The sequence below is a fragment of the Anolis carolinensis genome, unplaced genomic scaffold (genome assembly GCF_035594765.1).
Source record: "Anolis carolinensis isolate JA03-04 unplaced genomic scaffold, rAnoCar3.1.pri scaffold_9, whole genome shotgun sequence".
Lineage (NCBI taxonomy): Eukaryota > Metazoa > Chordata > Lepidosauria > Squamata > Dactyloidae > Anolis > Anolis carolinensis.
This window is the reverse complement of record NW_026943820.1, coordinates 28,483,217-28,503,030: the sequence shown is the minus strand read 5'-3', so window position 1 is coordinate 28,503,030 and position 19,814 is coordinate 28,483,217. Positions and strand designations below refer to the sequence as shown.

General features: G+C 41.4%; 2 protein-coding genes across 3 annotated transcripts in view; one reads left to right on the top strand and one right to left on the bottom strand.

Moving 5' to 3' along the window:
* The window catches only part of garre1 (granule associated Rac and RHOG effector 1), a 50,537-nt gene extending 37,283 nt beyond the window's left edge, over nt 1-13,254 (top strand). For both annotated transcript variants that reach the window (XM_062961771.1, XM_062961772.1), the window contains exons 10-14: nt 818-1,791; nt 5,247-5,415; nt 6,410-6,544; nt 7,773-7,851; nt 9,916-13,254. In XM_062961771.1, coding sequence (XP_062817841.1) covers nt 818-1,791; nt 5,247-5,415; nt 6,410-6,544; nt 7,773-7,851; nt 9,916-10,260 — 1,702 coding nt within the window. In that variant the 3' untranslated portion in view covers nt 10,261-13,254. The remainder of the gene's footprint in view (nt 1-817; nt 1,792-5,246; nt 5,416-6,409; nt 6,545-7,772; nt 7,852-9,915) is intronic.
* Nucleotides 13,255-15,545: 2,291 nt separating this feature from the next.
* ss18l2 (SS18 like 2) lies at nt 15,546-19,800 on the bottom strand. Its single transcript, XM_003229005.4, has 3 exons — nt 19,651-19,800; nt 17,497-17,573; nt 15,546-16,078 (listed from the first exon to the last, which is right to left on the bottom strand). The coding sequence occupies exons 1-3, from the start codon at nt 19,717-19,719 to the stop codon at nt 15,982-15,984; spliced, it is 243 nt and encodes an 80-aa protein (XP_003229053.1). The 5' UTR covers nt 19,720-19,800; the 3' UTR covers nt 15,546-15,981.
* Between the last annotated feature and the right edge of the window lie 14 nt (nt 19,801-19,814).

Sequence of the window (19,814 nt, the reverse complement as noted above, 5' to 3'; positions counted from 1 at the left end):
TGGAGGACTTTCATTGTTCATTTATTGGCCTCTCCGGCATGATATCAAGTGCAAAATCCTTTATTGCACATGATTGGCCTGTAGGCAATATATGTCCTATAAAGTTCATTTTGCTCACCCTTGAATGTAGTGGTATTAATCATTATCATCATCATTTTATTTCTTACCCGCCTCTCCTCATGGCTCGAGGCAGATTGCAGCATAATTAAAACACATAAACATTGTAAACATTCTATAAATACACATATTAAAAAGTATTTCTATTAAATACATCCACAGAACAGAGATTAAACACAAGACATGTAGTAGTAGTCGTAATAATAATAATAACATTTATTACCCACAACAATAACGAATAAACAACAACAACAATTTACAAAAACAAGGTTTCCATAACACAAAGTTCTTTATACGTCCTTCTTCGCTTCCACGCTGGGCTTCTTTCTCATGCAGATAAACAGCTTCGCTCTCACAGAGCCTCCTCTCACACCGAATTTATACAGGAGCTTCACACAGCAGCTTTACACACAGCAGCCTTCCCACTGGAGCTTCACACACAAGGCCTTCAAACTGAGGCTTCTCTCACCGAAGCTTCTCACACTGAGGCCTTCTGATACTGAAGCCTACTCACACTGACACCTCTCTCACACTGAGGCCTACTAAGCTACAGGCACATCTGCTTATATCGAACTGCAGCTTTTGCTGAGTCATTGCATCCATTTAACCATTTCAGTGCTTGACTCACATTTTTGTAATTAAAAATATTTAGTTAATGTTTAATATTTCTGACCACTTTTTTCTTCCATTCCTGCAACAGAGAGCAAGCCTTGCCCTGCATCCAGATCCAGCTCCAGCGCGAGGTCTGTGACTTTGGGGGCCACATCGACCTTCCCCCCGGGAATGGAAGTAAGCCGAGCGGCGGCTTGCAGAAGACGTTCTCCAAGCTGACCTCTCGCTTCACGAAGAAGGCCTCCAGCGGCGGGAGCTACTCCATCCCGAGCACCCCTTCCAAAACCCTTTTTGTCACCAACCACCACTCAGAGGAAAAAGCCCGTCTGCAGAGCATCCTGACCATCGGGAGCTTCCCCCGCTCTGTCGAAGCCACTCCGGCCACCCTGGCGGTCAACGGGCTCTTCCCGGAGAAGGCGGAGCGCGGCGGGAAGGACGCCAAGGGCATGAAGCTGCCCACCGACCAAGAGATGCAGGAGGTGATCGACTTCCTCTCCGGCTTCAACCTGGGCAAGTCCCAGCAGGCCTCCCCGCAGGTGAAGCGGAGGAACTCGGTCGCCTCGTCCTCGGCGGCGGCGGAGCAAAAGCCGGCATCGGTGGCAACACAGCACCAGCCTCAGTCTTCCTCTCACACGCCTTTGCACCACCTTCCGCAAGGGATGCCTCCCCAACAGCAGCAGCAGCAGCAGGCGGCACCTCAGAAGGGCCCCCAGCCGCCCCAGTACTATCAGCACTTGCTCCAGCCCATTGGGACCCAGCAGCAGCCGCCACCGCAGCAGCAGCGCCCGCCGGGCAAATGGCCCTCCAACTCCAGCCAGCCGTCGGCCCCGGCTGTCAGCCCAGGGTTGCCTCACCTGCCCCATTGGAGCGGCCACGGCTTCTCGGACCTCAGCTCCGACCTGTACAGCTTGGGCCTGGTCAACAGCTACATGGACAGCGTGATGTCGGAGATGCTGGGACAGAAGCCGCCGCCGGGGCCCCGGAACAACACCTGGCCCAACCGCGACCAGAGCGACGGGATCTTCGGCATGCTGGGCGAGTTCCTGCCCTTCGACCCCGCAGGTGAATAATGTTTTCTTATTGAGCATTTCCAATTCTTATAACACAGAATAGGGAGAAAGGGAAATCAGGAAAGAGACAAAAATTTAATGTACTGTATATACTCGAGCGGGGCCTCTGGTGGCACAGTGTGTTAAAGCGCTGAGCTGCTGAACTTGCAGACCGAAAGGTGCCAGGTTCAAATCCCGGGAGCGGAATGAGCGCCCACTGTTAGCCCCAGCTCCTGCCAACCTAGCAGTTCGAAAACATGCACATATGAGTAGATCAATAGGTACCGCTCCAGCGGGAAGGTAACAGCGCTCCATGCAGTCATACCAATGGCCACATGACCTTGGAGGGGCCTACGGACAACGCCGGCTCTTTGGCTTAGAAATGGAGATGAGCCCCAACCCCCAGAGTCAGACATGACTGGACTTAACGTCAGAGGAAACCTTTACCTTTACCTTACTATATACTTGAGCATAAGTCGACCTAAATATGCCGAGGCTCCTAAATTTTTTCCAAAAAAACCTGGGAAAATTTACTGACTCGAATATAAGCCAAGGGTGGGAAATGCAGCAGCTACTGGTAAATTTCAAAATAAAAATAGATCCCAATAAAATTACATTAATTGAGGCATCAGTAGGTTAAATGTTTTTGAATATTTACTGTACTTCAAAGAAAAACAGCAAACTAGCTCTGTAAGTGGAAAAGGAGGGTCAACAAAAACAATATGGTATCAACAATAAATAATACAAACTTTCTATGGACAGCAAGGCATCCTGGTTTGCAGGGGATGTGTTCTGATCCTGCTCTCTCTTTTTATATATTTGAGGTATTTATCCCTTGTTCTTTAGCCGCAAAGGCTCTGAGAGTGGCTTACAAATGTTCCATTCACTTTCGGGCTTACAGTCTTGGCAGCAGTCGTTTGAGCTGCTTGCCTTTTTGTCCCTCCTGTCACCTCTGAAAAGGTGATCCTGTGCTGTATATTCCTATATTGCATTTTTGCAGAATAAATACACGAAATTTGAGGTGAGAAACATGAGCCGAGACTCCTTGCATAAAAGACCGAGAAAACAGGCTTTGTCAAGAATGTGCTTACAAAACACGAATGTTTGCTCTCATGGGCCTTTCTTGCTTCCTGAATTCAAGGAGATCTTGGTGGACTCTCCTTATTTATTTATTTACTACATTTATATCCCGCCCAGAGCAGCTTACAAATTATATGTACATACAATATATTATATTATTAACATAGCACAATATTAGCATGATATATTACTATATTGAACTATACCACTATACTGTAATATTATTAGTAATATTATATGTAACTAGCTGTGCCCGGCCACACGTTGCTGTGGCAAAGTGGTGGTGGTATTGGTTAAAAATTGTTGTGTAATTTTTATTTGACGTTATTTGCAATTTTTTATTAATTTTATTGTAAGTTATATTTTTATTTATTATATTTTATTATTTTCTTGTATTATTTTTAGTTATTTTCTGTTATTATAGTATTTCATTGTATTAATTTTTAGTGTTTTTTATTATTTTTTATTGGGTTGCTAGGAGACCAAGTTGGAGGAGTTTAGCCTTCTAACTGGCAGCAATTTGATAAAAGCAATTATTCCTCTCTCTCAAATTAGGACTTTATTTTTCTTTTTTTTGTTGTTGTATCAACCTAGAGGCTTGGATGATGGGTTGTGTTGTCAAATTTTGAGGTTGGGGGGCCTGTAGTTTTGTTGTTTGTGGGTCGCCGTGATGCCATCACTCTTTTATATATATAGATTAGCATAGCACAATATTAGCATTATATATTACTATACTGAACTGTACCACTATAAGGTAACTATATAAGGTATACCACTATACTGTAATATTATTAGTATCCCTGGACGCTGCTGTGTTTCGGCTATACGGCTCCTCTTCCTTGGGAGCGGGGAGACGGACATTCCTCTGGCCAGTTATTTGTATGGAGAATGAGCCCCCCTACTTTCCTGGACTGGCTTCTTCCAGACATTCTTCAGTCTGCTCCCTTTCTCTTTTTTTCATGACAGAGAGCCAACCTCTCTTAGCAGCAGAATGAGCTTCTGGATTTAATTTCTGCTCAGCCTGATGCCAAGTCTTATAGCAGCGGCAGCATCACGGTCCATGGAGAGAGAGCCAAAGGGTCTGTGAACCAACCACTTGCAGGCTCCAAATTGGAGAGATTTGCCTCTGGTTTGGGATCCCTTTGTCAGGCTCTCTTGCTTTCTCTCCAGTCTCTTAAGTTCTCTAAGTGTTCAGGAGATACCTGAAGGAACAGCAGACACAGCAGACAGCCAAGGTTAGTTCCAAATCAGGAAGGCGAGCCAGGCAGACATGAACAGCTATATAGCACAATTAACCAACGCATTAAACTCACTAAAAACCTGGCAAAATATATATTGTCTTCACTGCCCACTTCATAAAAAAAACTACTGGAAGGTGTTAACTATGGTGGGCATTGCAATTATTGAAAGCAGAGGTGGTTACGTTACCAAACCCTAGGCATTGATATGCCGCTATGGATCTGGGTTAGAATCCCATCACAAAATATACCTTGAGAAAGAGAATTACAAATTTGAGAGTAAAATATATGCATGTTCAAAATGTTAGTTTTCATGCTGGTGGATACCTGCTTCATCCTTTATATCTCACCAGAGAATTTAGTTGTCTGCTTTTATAATGATAATAATAACAACTGGGTTGCTGTGAGTTTTCTGGGCTGTCTGGCCATGTTCCAGAAGCATTCTCTCCTGACATTTTGTCCAGGCATCCTCAGAGGTTGTGAGGTCTGCTAGAATCTAAGAAAGTACATATATCTGTGGGAGAAAGAACTCTTGACTGTTTGAGGTTTTTAACTGAATATTGAAATGCTGTTTATATTTAATTCTGCTTTAATGTTTGTATATGTGTATATTTTAATTTGTGCGCTAATGCTTTTATGTTAAGCTTTAAGTCATCTTTGGGTGAAATAAAATGGGGTATAAATACATATAATAATAATTACCGTTATTCTGACCAAAACAGAAAAGAGTAGGATTATGACTTTCCTCAGTCTGGACCAGGCATGGGAAAACTTTGGCCCTCAAGGTGTTTTGGACTCCAACTCCCACAATTCCTAACAGCCTACCGGCTGTTAGGAATTGTGGGAGTTGGAGTCCAAAACACCTGGAGGGCCAAAGTTTTCCCATGCCTGGTGTAGACACTAGACTCCTCTTGATGCAACCTGGAATCGGATTGACCTTTTTGGCCGCTGCATCACCATCTTGCCTGCATTTCACTCTTGCAGCATCGTTCCCAATTGCAGACGGGGCTCCCATTGTGTGCAGGCGCCAAGGAAGGGAGGCCACTGGGCTTAAAGGGATTACAGTGGGGCACAACCGCAGCCAAAACAACCAAATGTGTGGGGTCTGCATGTTTTCCTAATCTCCTTGCCTGTCTCTGTTTATGTGCAGTGGGCTCCGACCCGGAGTTTGCCCGCTACGTGGCCGGGGTGAGCCAGGCCATGCAGCAGAAGAGGCAAGCCCAGCACTTCCGCCGGCCCAGCAGCAACGCCCGCAGCAACTGGGCCCCTCCGGACGACCCTCACCGGACCTGGCCCTTCCCAGAGTATTTCAACGAAGGGTAAGCAGCACCTTCGGACTCTCTCATTCCTTCATTTTTATCAGTTAACATTCTGTCTACAAGTTAAGATTGGTTCTGTAGGTTTGTTCTTAAGTTGAATTTGTTAGTACATCAAAACAGGGACATTTCTTAAGCGTAACTCCGGCCCTGCGAGAATTGTATTTTGGAAAGCGTGGCTTGTTAAGGAAACAAGGATTGGAGCTTAATCTTCACTGGAGACCCCTGTTCCCCATGATAATGACTCTTTCAGGGGTGGATTTCTCTTCCTTTCCTAGGGATAGAAATCTGTAGGTTTCAGGGTTGTTGTGTGTCTTTCGGGCTGTGTGGCCATGTTCCAGAAGCATTCTCTCCTGACGTTTCGCCCACATCTATGGCAGGCATCCTCAGAGGTTGTACTATAATATTATGTATTATACATAATACATACATGTATGCAACAACAATAATTTTATTTCTTATCTGCCTCTTCTCATGGCTCGAGGTGGGTTAATAGGTGTGTGTGTGTGTGTGTGGTGTGTGTGTACACATACACATATACAGTAGAGTCTCACTTATCCAACATAAACAAGCCGGCAGAATGTTGGATAAGCGAAAATGTTGGATAATAAGGAGGGATTAAGGAAAAGCCTATTAAACATCAAATTACATTATGTTTTTACAAATTAAGCACCAAATTAAGCACCAAAAGCATCATGTTTTGCAACAAATTGACAGAAAAAGCAATTCAATGCACGATAACGTTATGTAGAAATTGCTGTATTTATGAATTTAGCACCAAAACATCGCAGTATATTGAAAACATTGACTACAAAAACAATGGCTACTTACAAATTGACTACAAATAAAGATAGAATTGCATAAAATGAACTTACAGTAGCAACATTGTTGGAAATTAAACCCATAAAAAATTAAATCCTTGATGCCTAGAGAAACAGCTGTGGATCGGGGCGGGAGGCAAACTGTGTTGGATAATCCAGAATGTTCCTCTTTGCAGGGAGATGGCAAACAGCTGGTCCGGCACTCAGGGAGACTCCGCCAGCTCCAGCGACGAGACGTCCTCCGCCAACGGAGACAGCCTCTTTTCCATGTTCTCAGGGCCGGACATCGTTGCCGCCGTCAAGCAAAGGAGGTGAGACGGAGGGTCCGAAGCAGCCACGGGAATATTATCAAAACAGTGCATTCACCATCCACGTCCCAGTGGCCATTGCATGCAGCTCTTTCTCCGTCTTGACTGCATTTACTCGAATCTAATGCTCACCTTGTCTTGGCTAAATGACCTTGCCAAAATTGGGTTGTGCATTAGATTTGTGTCATACAGTAATCTTCGTGCTAAGCCAAAGAGGAAGCTGCTTCAGGAGCTCCTCTTTGAGGAACTCATCTCTAATTAAATGGCCAGGGCTCAGTGCTATGCAATCCTGGGATTTGTAGTTTGGTGAAGCATCAGCATTCTTTGATAAAAGAGGTGAAAGGCCTTGTCAAACTGTAACTCGGAAGCATTGAACAAAGACAAAGTAGATTCATTCCACAGCAGAGATGCACCCTAAGGTTTTCCTTTCCGTTGCTGGAAGCTTTGGTGCTCTAACAGACTATCTCTATATATAAAAGGGTAATGAAATTTCGGCCTAGGACAAAGCAACAAAACTACACACCCCAGAAACACTAAACTTGGCAGCACAACCCCTCATCCATGCCTCTACGTTCATACAACAAAAAGAAAAGAAAAATAAAGTCCTAATTAGAGGGAGAGGAATAATTGTTTTTATCCAATTGCTGCCAGTTAGCAGGCTAAGCTCCGTCAGGAGAAAACTTTTACCCTTTACCTTAACTACCACCAATACCTCAATACTTTATTTCCCATACCACCATACTTCGCCACAGCAACGCGTGGCCGGCACAGCTAGTATATATATAAATGTAATGTGGCGTTTTTACTATGGAGTGAACAACAAAACCACTGAACCCAATCACACCAAATTTGGCCACAAACGACATAGTCATCCGATCTATTTCTCTCAATCAAAAAACCTAGAAAAATAGTTCAAATTAAAGAGGATGAGGAAGAGCCTTTCTCCCCCTAACTGCCAGTTAGAAAGGTAGGCTCTGCTGCCTTTAGCCTCCCCCCCCCCGCTGCCTCTAGGCCCCGCCCCCTTCGCATCCTAGCAACTCCCTCAGCCAAGGGCAGAGGTAGAGTGCACTTAGGCCTCATCCACTCCATTCACCAGCAAATGTTTTTGTTTTGTTTTGTTTTGATGGCACATTAGACTCGAGTGAATATGGGTACTTGTCTCAGGTCTCTGTTCATCTCCGGTCTTGTTGTTTAGCTCACCGTGTTCTTACTTTTCTTTCTGATTCCACAGGAAACACAGCAGCGGGGAGCACGACCCGAGCACACTGCCTTCGCCGCCCCTCCTCTCCGCCGCGGATGACCACAATCAGGCAAGGACCACAGTGCAAGGAGGGGGGTGGGTGGGTGGGTGGGTGATGTACTGGTCTCTCTCTGGGTAGCAGGTTGAGGAGGGGTCTCTCCTCCTGCCATTTGAACCCATGGCTCCACTGAGTCCTCGTCTCCAGGGCAGAAGAAAACAACGTTGGGCGAGTGGGCTTATTAACAAAAGACCCTCCCCATAAACGTATAGCAGAGTAACTTATTAGCAGCAGCGTGACCCAGCACCAATAGTCAAAAGTGATAAAAAGAACAAAAGCACAGACCAATGTTATCTCTTCCTTTGGAGGCTTTTCTTTGATGTAAAATAATATGGTTGCATTATTTACAAGAACAAGATTTCCATAACACAAATAAAGTTCTTTATACAGTAGGGTCTCACTTATCCAATGTAAACGGGCCGCCAGAATATGTTGGATAATAAGGAGAGATTAAGGAAAAGCCTATTAAACATCAAATGAGGTTATGATTTTACAAATTAAGCACCAGAACATCATGTTATACAACAAATTTGACAGAAAAAGTAGTTCAATATGCAGTAATGCTATGTAGTAATTACTGTATTTACGAATTTAGCACCAAAATATCATGATATATTGAAAACATTGACTACAAAAATGCATTGGATAATCCAGAACGTTGAGTTTGAAAAGTACTGCACCAGTAAATTTGCTGCCTCTCTCCTCCGTTTCCAACAATGGGGGCGTGGCTGGCAGCGCAGTGTTTTGGCTACGCTGCAGGAAGGGAGAAGGCGGAAGAGCCAAGGACACAGGCGGGGAATTTACTGGTGCAGTACTTTTCAAACTCATTTATCTATAAGAAACGTGGCTAAATTTAAATGGGGATTACATGAGATTGTAATTTTGGGACGTGTCTTTCAGCTGCATATGGTAAACGATTTATTCTATACTTTGTCCTTTTTAAAATCCAAAACGTAGCCTACTTTCTGGATAGCCCTCGTATGTTGTATGCCGCTCTGAGTCCCCTGCGGGGTGAGAAGAGCGGGATAGAAATGAAGATGATAATAATAATAATAATAATAATAATAATAATAATAATAATAATAATAACAACAACTGCAAAAGGCCACCCTGCTGGGATCTGCACGAATCATCCGAAGATACATCACACAGTCCTAGACACTTGGGAAGTGTTCGACTTGATTTTGTGATATGAAATCCAGCATATCTATCTTGTTTGCTGTGTCATAATAAAATAATAATAACAATAATAATAATAATAATACATCACACAGTCCTAGACACTTGGGAAGTGTTCGACTTGATTTTGTGATATGAAATCCAGCATATCTATCTTGTTTGCTGTGTCATAAAATAATAATAATAATAATAATAATAATAATAATAATAATAATAATAATAATAATACATCACACAGTCCTAGACACTTGGGAAGTGTTCGACTTGATTTTGTGATATGAAATCCAGCATGTCTATCTTGTTTGCTGTGTCATAATAAAATAATAATAACAATAATAATAATAATAATAATAATAATAATAATAATAATACATCACACAGTCCTAGACACTTGGGAAGTGTTCAACTTGATTTTGTGATATGAAATCCAGCATGTCTATCTTGTTTGCTGTGTCACAATAAAATAATAATAACAATAATAGTAATAATAATAATAATAATAATACATCACACAGTCCTAGACACTTGGGAAGTGTTCGACTTGATTTTGTGATATGAAATCCAGCATATCTATCTTGTTTGCTGTGTCATAATAAAATAATAATAACAATAATAATAATAATAATAATAATACATCACACAGTCCTAGACACTTGGGAAGTGTTCGACTTGATTTTGTGATACGAAATCCAGCATATCTATCTTGTTTGCTGTGTCATAATAAAATAATAATAATAATAATAATATTCCACCTGGCCAACAAAGCATTCCCATAAGCCACAGCAACGCGTGGCCGGGCAAAGCTAGTAATTCCTAATTTTTGTGGGGTCATATTCCAACTCCATGATTTTATGATTCACGCTCTTCTCACGGCCTAACCCTTGTCATCTCTTGCAGGAAAACAAAACCAAAACCTGGCCCCCGAAAGCTCCCTGGCAACACACGCTGCCCAACCCGGGCCTCTCCTTGTTCCAGATGACCGGTCCGGCCGGGGCATCATCCGGAACCGCCTCCGCCGGACAGTGGAACGACGCCTTGCAGATCCTGCAGTCCCCGGTCTGGTCCAACGACTGCGCTCCTTCCTCCTCCTCCTCCTCTTCCTCCTCCACGTTTGCCTATGCGCCGCAGCAACAACAACAACAGCAACAGCAATCCCCTCCACAGCACAAACCTATGAACAAGGGCTTCAAACCGTTCCCGGTCAAGCACGAGCGCCGTCCGTCCTACATGCATCAGTATTGACGGCGAGGTGAGTTTTGCCACCGGAGCCGCGGTCAAAGCGGGCCGGACCCTAGACTTTGGCCCTGCGTCGCCTTTATGGCGACGCAGGGCCAAAGTCTTGGGTCCGGCCCGCTTTGACCGCTGGAAACACACTTCGGAATCACACTTTTCTTCACTCTCAATCCCTTTTTTTCCCCCTGTTGAGACCTTGCTAAGCAAAAAAAAATAATAATAATGGTGCCAAGTGTCCGAACACAACACGAAAAACAAAACCCGCCCCAAAACAAACTGTGACTGATGCTCTCGCAGAACAAAAAACACTGTATTTTATAGCTATTTGTTAGTCATATAATAAGATGTATAAGTTCCCATTCCGGGCGAAAAAACACAAAGGAAACGTTGAGTGTTATTTTTGCTCCTCTTTTTGCGCAGTTCTTCCTTTTAAAATTCTTAACGGCTTTCTTTTAACACGCTAAACGAAAGGAAGAGCGACGGCAAAAAAAAAATATTATTATGATTGGAGCAAATATATTTTAACATTTCCTGATTAGCTCGCACTCCATAAATACATTGGTTTTGCATCGAGAAAACACTACATTTGATACCTTTTTACATTGTTGGCCAAAAGGCATTATCCATACAGTGCTCCTTAATATATATATATTAAAAAATGGAAGAATTGTTGCAAATATTTAGCAAACCAACAAGAGAGAGAGAGTCTTATTTCAATTGCTAGACTTAGTGTGTCATAAGAAAACAAACATGAGCTGGCTCAGAACAGAAAGAGGTAAACTTAATAATAATAATAATAAAATAAACACTATTTTTTGTAGTGCTAAGGATTAAAAATAAAGCAACTGTTGTTGAAGGCTTTCATGGCTGGAATCACTGGGTCGCTGTGAGTTTTCCGGGCTGTATGGCCATGTTCCAGAAGCATTCTCTCCTGACGTTTTGCCCATACCTATGGCAGGCATCCTCAGAAGTTGTAATGTCTGTTCAAAACTAGGCAAGTGGGGTTTATATATCTCTGGAAAATTCCAGGGTGGGAGAATGAACTCTTGTCTGTTGGAAGCAATAATATAATATTAGCATTGAATAGCCTTGCAGCTTCCTGGCTGGTTCCTGCCTGGGGGGGGGGGGGAGAGAATCCTTTGTTGGGAGAGGTTAGCTGGCTCTGATTATTTTTTTGTCTAGAATTCCCAAGCTTTCTGGGTGTTGTTATTTATTTACTGTCCTGTTTTTAAACTCTAAAATCAGGACAGTAAATAAAGAACAACACTCAGAACATGGAGGAATTCTAGAAAGGAAACAATCAGGGCCAGCTAACACCTCCCAACAACGATCCCCCCCCCCCCAGGCAGGAAGCAGATAGTCTTTGAAGCTGCAAGGCCATTTAATACAAATTAATAGGCAAGAGTTCTTTCTCCACCCTGGACAATATTTTACACACACACACACACACACACACACACACACCATTTTATATATATAATCTGTAGAATAATGTCCCACTTGCCTAGTTTCCAGCAGACCTCCCAACCTCTGAGGATGCCTGCCATAGATGTGGGCGAAACATCAGGAGAGACTGCTTCTGGAACACAGCCAAACAGCCCGGAAAACTCTCAGCAACCCACTAAAGTAACTCCTTTCCATCAATATGTGCCATTAAACTATAGTGGAACCTGTGGAATTAGAGGGGGGAAAATAATCTTCCAACTAAAGCGGATCGGGGAGAACGACTTGGTGCTTTTAAATTGAAATTACAAACAAAACAACAAAAGATAAAAAAACCTGTATAGTTCTATCCCATTGTATATTCACTGGAGACGTCTTTATATATATATATATTAAAAAATCCTATTTAAATTTTCATACTTCCATCTTTGAAAGAGTAATTATAAAATTTAAAAAAACACAAAATATTTTCTGGTATATATATATAAAGGGTTTTTTGACAGTATTAATATTATTTTTATATTTTTCTTAAGTCATATCATTCTAATACATTGACAAGTACAAAAAAAAATAAAACAACAAAGTGAGTTCTTAGTTAACAAATACATATAGTTTTTTGACGAAGATTTAAAAAAAATAGAAAAATAAGCACATTTAAGTTTTCCCATTTTCTACAAGCTCTTTTAAAGTACATTGTGTATAAAATAGTACAAAGATACCAAAATGATTATTATATAAATATATAAATATATATATATATATATATAAAATGCCGGAAGCGCGCAACACTACACGGATCGCGCCGCGGATGGGCCGCCTCGGCAAGCCCGGAATGTGAGTGATCTTTTCTTTCTTTGTGCTGTTGGAAGATGCCAATGTTGCCTGTCTTTTATGGTCTTTGTCGCCATTGTTTTCCTGAAAGAAGAAGAAGAAAAACTCAACGAAGAAACAAAAAAAACCCCAACCTTGATATGCCATGTTTACAGAGTTGTTTGCTGTGCATAACTTGTGCTTTCGGCACAATCCGGTGTGGCTTTATTTTTTTTTCGTCCTGTAAAACCGTCTTTTGATGTTTCCTTTTCTGTACATAATAACATTCTGCTGAATGAAAACAAAACAAAAAGTTGGTTGAGATCTCTCTCGAAAGTTTGCCTCGAGTTTTCCTGCCGTTGACCCGCAAAAGCGTTTGTATCGGACCCGGATAAACAAACAAACAAGCAAACTGTTGGCCCCGTTTTTCCCACGGATTCGCGAGCGCAGAGACCCCATTTCTCTCGAGTCGGTGCTACATTGCCCCCCACTTCCAGTCTCTCTCTTTCCCAAACGCCGGCCGTTTCTTCCCCGACCCTTTCCCCAAATATCCCTTCCTTCCTTCCTTGCGCCCTTTGCTGCAGTTTTCCTCACTGCCACTTCGAGGGGGGAGTTGGTGCTCCCGCTTTTGGAAACTGGAAACTGTATATTTTGTATTTTAATTTTCAAAAAGCACCCTGTAAGTAAAACCACCACCACTACCGCCACCACCCCCTTATTTGCTTTATTAAAGATATACCTTTAATAGGAGGTCATATCTGGTTTGATTCGGGACGGAGACAGCAAGCGCCATCGTGTGAACCAGGTTAAGGGGATCCAGGCATAAGAGATGATATTTCGTGTTGTCGAAGGCGTTCATAGCCAGTATCACAGGGTTGTTGTATGATTTCCGGGCTGTATGGCCATGTCCCAGAAGTATTCTCTCCTGACGTTTTGCCCACAAGCATGTGGACAACTTCAACAGAAAGGAGGAAACCATGAAAATGAACAAAATCTGGCTACCAGTACAGTAGGGTCTCAATTATCCAACCTTCGCTTATCCAACATTCTTTATTATCCAACACAGTTTGCCTTTTAATAGTCAGTGTTTTTGTAGTCAATGTTTTCAATACATTGTAATGTTTTGGTGCTAAATTCGTAAATACAGTAATTACTACATAACGTTACCGTGTATTGAACTGCATTTTCTGACGTTTTGTTGTAAAGCAAGATGTTTTGGTGCTTAATTTGTAAAACCATAACATACTTTGAGGTTTAATAGACTTAATCCCTCCTTATTCTCCAACATTTTCGCTTATCCAACATTCTGCCGGCCCGTTTATTTATTTTATTTTATTTTTTAAACTAATTTTTATTGGTTTATAAGTATAGATACAGCGAAAGCAAGGAAAACAAAATTGGTGGGGATAGTGCAGAGAGGTGGGGAGGGGAATGTAGGTGAAGAGACATAAGGAGAAAAACGGGATAAAGAGAGAGAGAAAAAAATAAAATAAATATATATAGTAAGGGGAGGAATAAGTGAGATTCTACTATATTAAAAAAAACTCAAAAATCAGAACAGTAAACAAGGAGCAGCACTCTGAGAACGGAATTCCAGACAGAAATCAATCAGGGGCAGCTAATGATTCTGAACAAAGGATACCCCCAGGCCAGGAGGTGAACTTTGGAAGGCCATTTAATGCTAATGAAGGTGGCTAATTACAACATTCACGCTGGCTTCCAACACACAAGAGTTCTCCCCCACTCAGGAACGTCAACAGATATATAAACCTTCATTGCTTAGTTTCTCCAATATACCTCACAGTCTCTGAGGATACCTGCCATAGATGTGGATGAAATGTCAGGAAAGAATACTTCTGGGACATGGCTATACAGCCCAGAAAACATACAACAACCCAGATAATATTTCGTTCAACTTGGGATCACTTGACGGAAATGGTGAGCACCATCAGGTGTAAACTGAGTTAACAGGATCCTGGCATAAGAGATAATATCTGGTTCAACTTGACGATCTCTGGATGGAGACGGTGTAAACCAGTGGTTCTCAATCTGAGGTTTTTGGCCTACAACTCCCAGAAATCCCAGCCAGTTTACTAGCTGTTTTATTTTTGGGAGTTGGAAGGCAAAAACATCTGGGGATCCCAGGTTGAGAACCACTGGTGTAAACTGAGTTAAGAGGATCCTGACATAACAGGTAATAGCTGGTTCAACTTGATGATCTTTTGTTGGAGCCGCCGAGGTGTAAACTGTCTTAAGGAGATCCTGATACAAGAATAGTCTGATGAATTTAAAAGTGTGTGTGTATTCTCAACCTTGAAGTGCCTTTGGGGATGAGTTGTGATGCAGAACGGCTGGAATGTAATATGCAGGCAGTCCCGGAGTTGTGAGCGAGAGAGGTTCTGTAGGTTTGCTCTTAAGCTGAAATTGTATGTAAGCCAGACCTGGTATTTTTAAAGTGTAACTCCAGCTATATATATATATATATATATATATACACACACACACACACACACACATACACATACACACACACACACACACACACACACACACACACAGTGGGCGGAAAAGTATTTAGTCAGATACCAATTGTACAAGTTCTCCCACTTAAAAAGATGAGGCCTGTAATTGACATCATAGGTAGACCTCAACTATGAGAGACGACATGAGCAAACACATCCAGAAAATTTATTGAGTGTGGCATTATCTGAATTTTCACGAATTTATTTGCAAGTTATATAAACCCCATTTGCATAGTTTTCCAAAAGACCTCACAACGTCTGGAGATGCCTGCCATAAATGTGGGCAAAACGTCAGGAGAGAATGCTTCTGGAACACAGCCAGACAGCCCAGAAAACTCACAGCAACCCAGATGTTCTTTTGCCATTTCCTTAGGAAGCCATTCACAAAGAGTACAGGTCAAACATCAAGATTCTGGAAAGACACTTTTAAGTCACAACTGGATTATTTTAAAGACAGGATTTTAGGCTTATAAAATACAAACAGAAACCCCCTCCCCAAAGCAGCACAAAACCATGCAATTTGCAGGATTTTTTAAATTTATTTTTGTTTCTAATGCTTTTTGGTTGCATGAAAGATCATTTCAAGGGAAATAATACTCATTAGAGCGCCTGTAACATGTCTCTCCTGGTTAAGAACGGAAATATGTTGAAAAGAAAGATAAGGAAACACGAAAGGGAACAAGTGTCCAAGTCCTTTCCACAAACGCTGTACTGAAAAGATAGCTTCCTCCAAGCCTTCTCAGTGAATACGCAAGTCACTGCATACACTATGGCAGGTTTCCCTTGGTTGTATCACAAGGCATTACAATACTTTGTTTTCTCCATGAGTCGATCTTTAAAATAGCGTGGCATTGCAAAGGAGGATGGAATCATACATTGGCCAATTTTATAAACGCCATTCGTTTGCTGGTCAAGAAAGGAAAGAAGGGCCACACCGAAGGCCAAGAACACGGCCTTATCCTTCTGCTGCAGCCTTTTCGGCATTTGACGAAGCAGAAGCGTCTGCGATCGTCGCCAAATAAATGAGGTTCCGATGAAGGGTGTGCTGGAGCCTGTGGAACAAAGTCAGAGAATTGGGTGCAGGGTTAATGGAAACAATCTGAACACAAACAAATAAAAACGTAGGTCTCATTCCTTTTTTTAAAAAAACAGGATTATGACTTTATAATAATAATAAATAATAATAAAACTTTATTTATATACCGCCCTATCTCCCGGACGGGACTCAGGGCAGTTTACAGTCATAAAAGTAAACACAAACATTACATAACAACATAAATATTAAAGTAAAATAATACAATTATAACAATAAATCACACTTACATGACCAGATCAAGGGGACGGGAACCATAAAATCAATATATTAAAATGTATCATTTTAAGCTAGGGAAATCTTGTGTGTGTGACTTTATGTGTTGGAAACATTTCTAATAGAACACCCTCTTCCTATGTGTGTTTGGAAATGCAAGGAAACCCACATGAGCAGCTTTGTTCAATATTTCAGACGCAGGAACAATAACAATGGCCAGATTACAGGCAATGTTTTCATTGGCAGAATAAGGTAATCAGAGCAAGTACATCTATACACATAATAAAAGTGAAAATATGTATGTGTGTGTGGCTGGGGTGTCCACTTACACAGACAAACTCCTTCCTCCACAAACGGCTATAACTCCCCTACTCAGAAGACACCAAAGGCTCTCCCTCCAGTGACACTACAAGTTATAGTGAGCACCGTAAACATGTCCAAGAACCCTGCCAGTGTCCTCCACAAACACCATACTGCCTGCCACACAAGGGAACAATTTCATCCTAGATTTCATGTGTTTCCTCCACCACAGGCATCAGTGTTTCTGACTCTCCATTGGTGTGGAATTTGCATGACCCCGCCCATTGCCTCTCCCTTAACCCTTTCCTATTTTTTTTATGGCACACAGCAAACAGAGGCATTGAATATACTGAACATACTAGAGGGGTTTAGGGAGAATTCACCATGATTTATAGGAGTTGTAGGTACATGGATGTATAGTTCACCTGCAATCTAAGAAAACTGAGCTCCACCAACGATGGATCTGGAACTAACTTGGCACACAGAGCCTCCATGGCCAGCAAAAAATACTGGAGGTCTTTGGGGAAAATTCACCTAGATTTGAGAGCACCGTGAACCCCAACAAACTTAAAGTACTGATGGGAGTTTTTCTGGGTTAACCTGGCACAATGCAAGTTGTAGTTCACCCTCAACCTTATGCATTTTGTACAATTAAAAAAATCTTTTTCAAATAACCCAGGCAACATGGGGTACTCAAGTTAATAAACACAATAAATACAAATAAATAGTAAATAATATAATAATAATATATAGTAATAACAATAATAACATAGCATTGAATAGAAGATACTTGATGGTGTTACAGAATAATAATAATAATAATGACATCTATTTGGCTTCTTAAGATTCCAAGAGACTTACTGCATGCATTCGGCAGCCCTTCCTTTGTTCTGATACTCCACAATGCAGCGGATCAGCTGGTCATTTTCGTCCATCAGCTGGAAGGCAAGAAGAGGGACAAGCCAATGGTCAGATCTTCCATCCACATCCAACAAGGCTTCCACACTTATCCCATTGCATGGTTGATGCCTGGCCTCCAGAGTCATGGATGTGCCTCAGTTGTGGAATCAACACACTTTTGATATGACTCTGAATCCCACATGTGAATGCTTTGGGATCTCTGGAGCTGGATCTGTGCAAGGATCTGAACCACTTGTTGTGGAAGACTTTAATAGCTGGAATCACTGGGTTGCTGTGAGTTTTTCAGGCTGTATGGACATGTTCCTGAAGTATTATCTTCTGATGTTTTGCCTGCATCTGTGGTTGATCTTCAGAGGTCTGTTGGCAGTGAGGCATGTGGAGTGTATATATACCTGTGAAATTATGTCCAGGGTGGGAGGAAGAACCCTTGTCTGTTTAAGGAATCATGAATGTTGCCATTAGCAAGCTTGACTAGCACTGAGTATCTAGTTGCCTCATTTCCAACAGACCTCTGAAGATGCCTTTAGCCGCAGATGCTGGTGAAATGACAGGAGAGAATGCTGCTGGAACATGTCCATACAGCCTGAAAAACAACAACCAGTGATTCTGGCCATGAAAGCCTTCGACAACACGTGGTTCAAGTCCTTGCACAACTAAATGATACACAACACATAGATATAAATTAATTAAAAAGTATTAAGTACAAATGCAAATAATATAAATATATGCTACAAACATTTAATACATATTTATTTACTTATTTATTTATGACACTTATATCCCACCCTTATCACCCCAAAGCAAACTCAGAGAGGCTTACAAATTATATGTGCATACAATATATTATTAACATAGCACAATATTAGTATCATATATTACTATATTGTACTAAACTACTATACTGCAATATTTTATATTCTTATTACAATATTATGATCAATATTATATATAGAATCAGAATCGTAGAGTTGGATGAGACCTCACGGGCCATCCAGCCTCTGCTTAAAAGCCTCCAAAGAAAGAGCCTCCACCACTGTCCATGTACATACAATATATTATAGCACAATAGTAGCATTGTATATTACTGCAGGCTGGAGAGCAGCTGCAATCAATCACTGCAATGAATCACTGACCAGGAGGTCATGAGTTCGAGGCCCGGCTCGGAGCCTATGTTTGTTTGTCTTTGTTCTATGTTAAAAAAAAGGCATTGAATGTTTGCCAATATGTGTAATGTGATCCGCCCTGAGTCCCCTTCGGGGTGAGAAGGGCGGAATATAAATGCTGTAAATAAAATAAATAAATAAATAAATAAATTATAATATATACTATACAATTATTACATTATACTATTATTAGTGTTATATTGTATTACAATATTATGATCAATATTTTATGTGCAATTATATGTACATTCAATATACTATATTAGCATAGCACAATATTAACATTGCAGATTACTATATTGCACTAGACTACTATACTGCAATATTATTAGTAACATTATTATTATTATTAGTAACTATTATTATTTATTGTATTTTTAATGGTGCTATGATATGTTGTATTTATATTTTATATTGTTTTGCTCTGGGCATGGCCCCATGTTAGCCGCCCCGAGTCCCCGTTGGGGAGATGGTGGCGGGTTATAAATAAAGTTTTATTATTATTATTATTATTATTTCATATAATATATAATTATTATAATATATTATTTTATATTGTATTATACATACATTATATTATATTATTATATACATATACACATATAAACTACAATATAAATATAATACAATATATTATTCAATATAAATATTTGAATATATTTATAATTTAATAAAATATATAACAATAATATAGTGTTGGATAGACCTATAGGCGCACACGGGAATGACGTCATTTCGGCTGGGGAGGCCGGAGAGGGAGACGCTCTAGGAAACATGTAATCAGAGATTCCCCGGTCGCGACAGAGTTGCCCCGCCCGAGTGCCAGAGCGTCTCCATGTCTTCTAGCGTCACCGGAAGCGGGGCCTAGTCCGCGGGTGGGACCAGAAGCGAGGCCTAGTCTGAGGCGCCTCGTCCGTTTCCCAGCGCTTACCCTCCGCAGCGTCTCCTGGTTCACCTCCGCCTTGCCCCGCACCCGCTCGGGCAGGAAGACCACCGACATGAGGCACCGTTAAGGGCGGAGGGTAAAAGAGTCGTGAGGTGATTTCGCGAAGGATTGTGGGAAACCTGGGAAAGGAGCCTGACGTCATCCCGAAA

Excerpts from the sequence above, each read along its gene's own strand:
- ss18l2 (XM_003229005.4), bottom strand. The coding sequence starts at position 19,719 with ATGTCGGTGGTCTTCCTGCCCGAGCGGGTGCGGGGCAAGGCGGAGGTG. Across the intron at positions 17,574-19,650 it reads ACCAGGAGACGCTGCGGAGG|CTGATGGACGAAAATGACCA; the intron begins GTAAGCGCTGGG and ends CTTGCCTTCCAG. Across the intron at positions 16,079-17,496 it reads AGGGCTGCCGAATGCATGCA|GCTCCAGCACACCCTTCATC; the intron begins GTAAGTCTCTTG and ends TTTGTTCCACAG.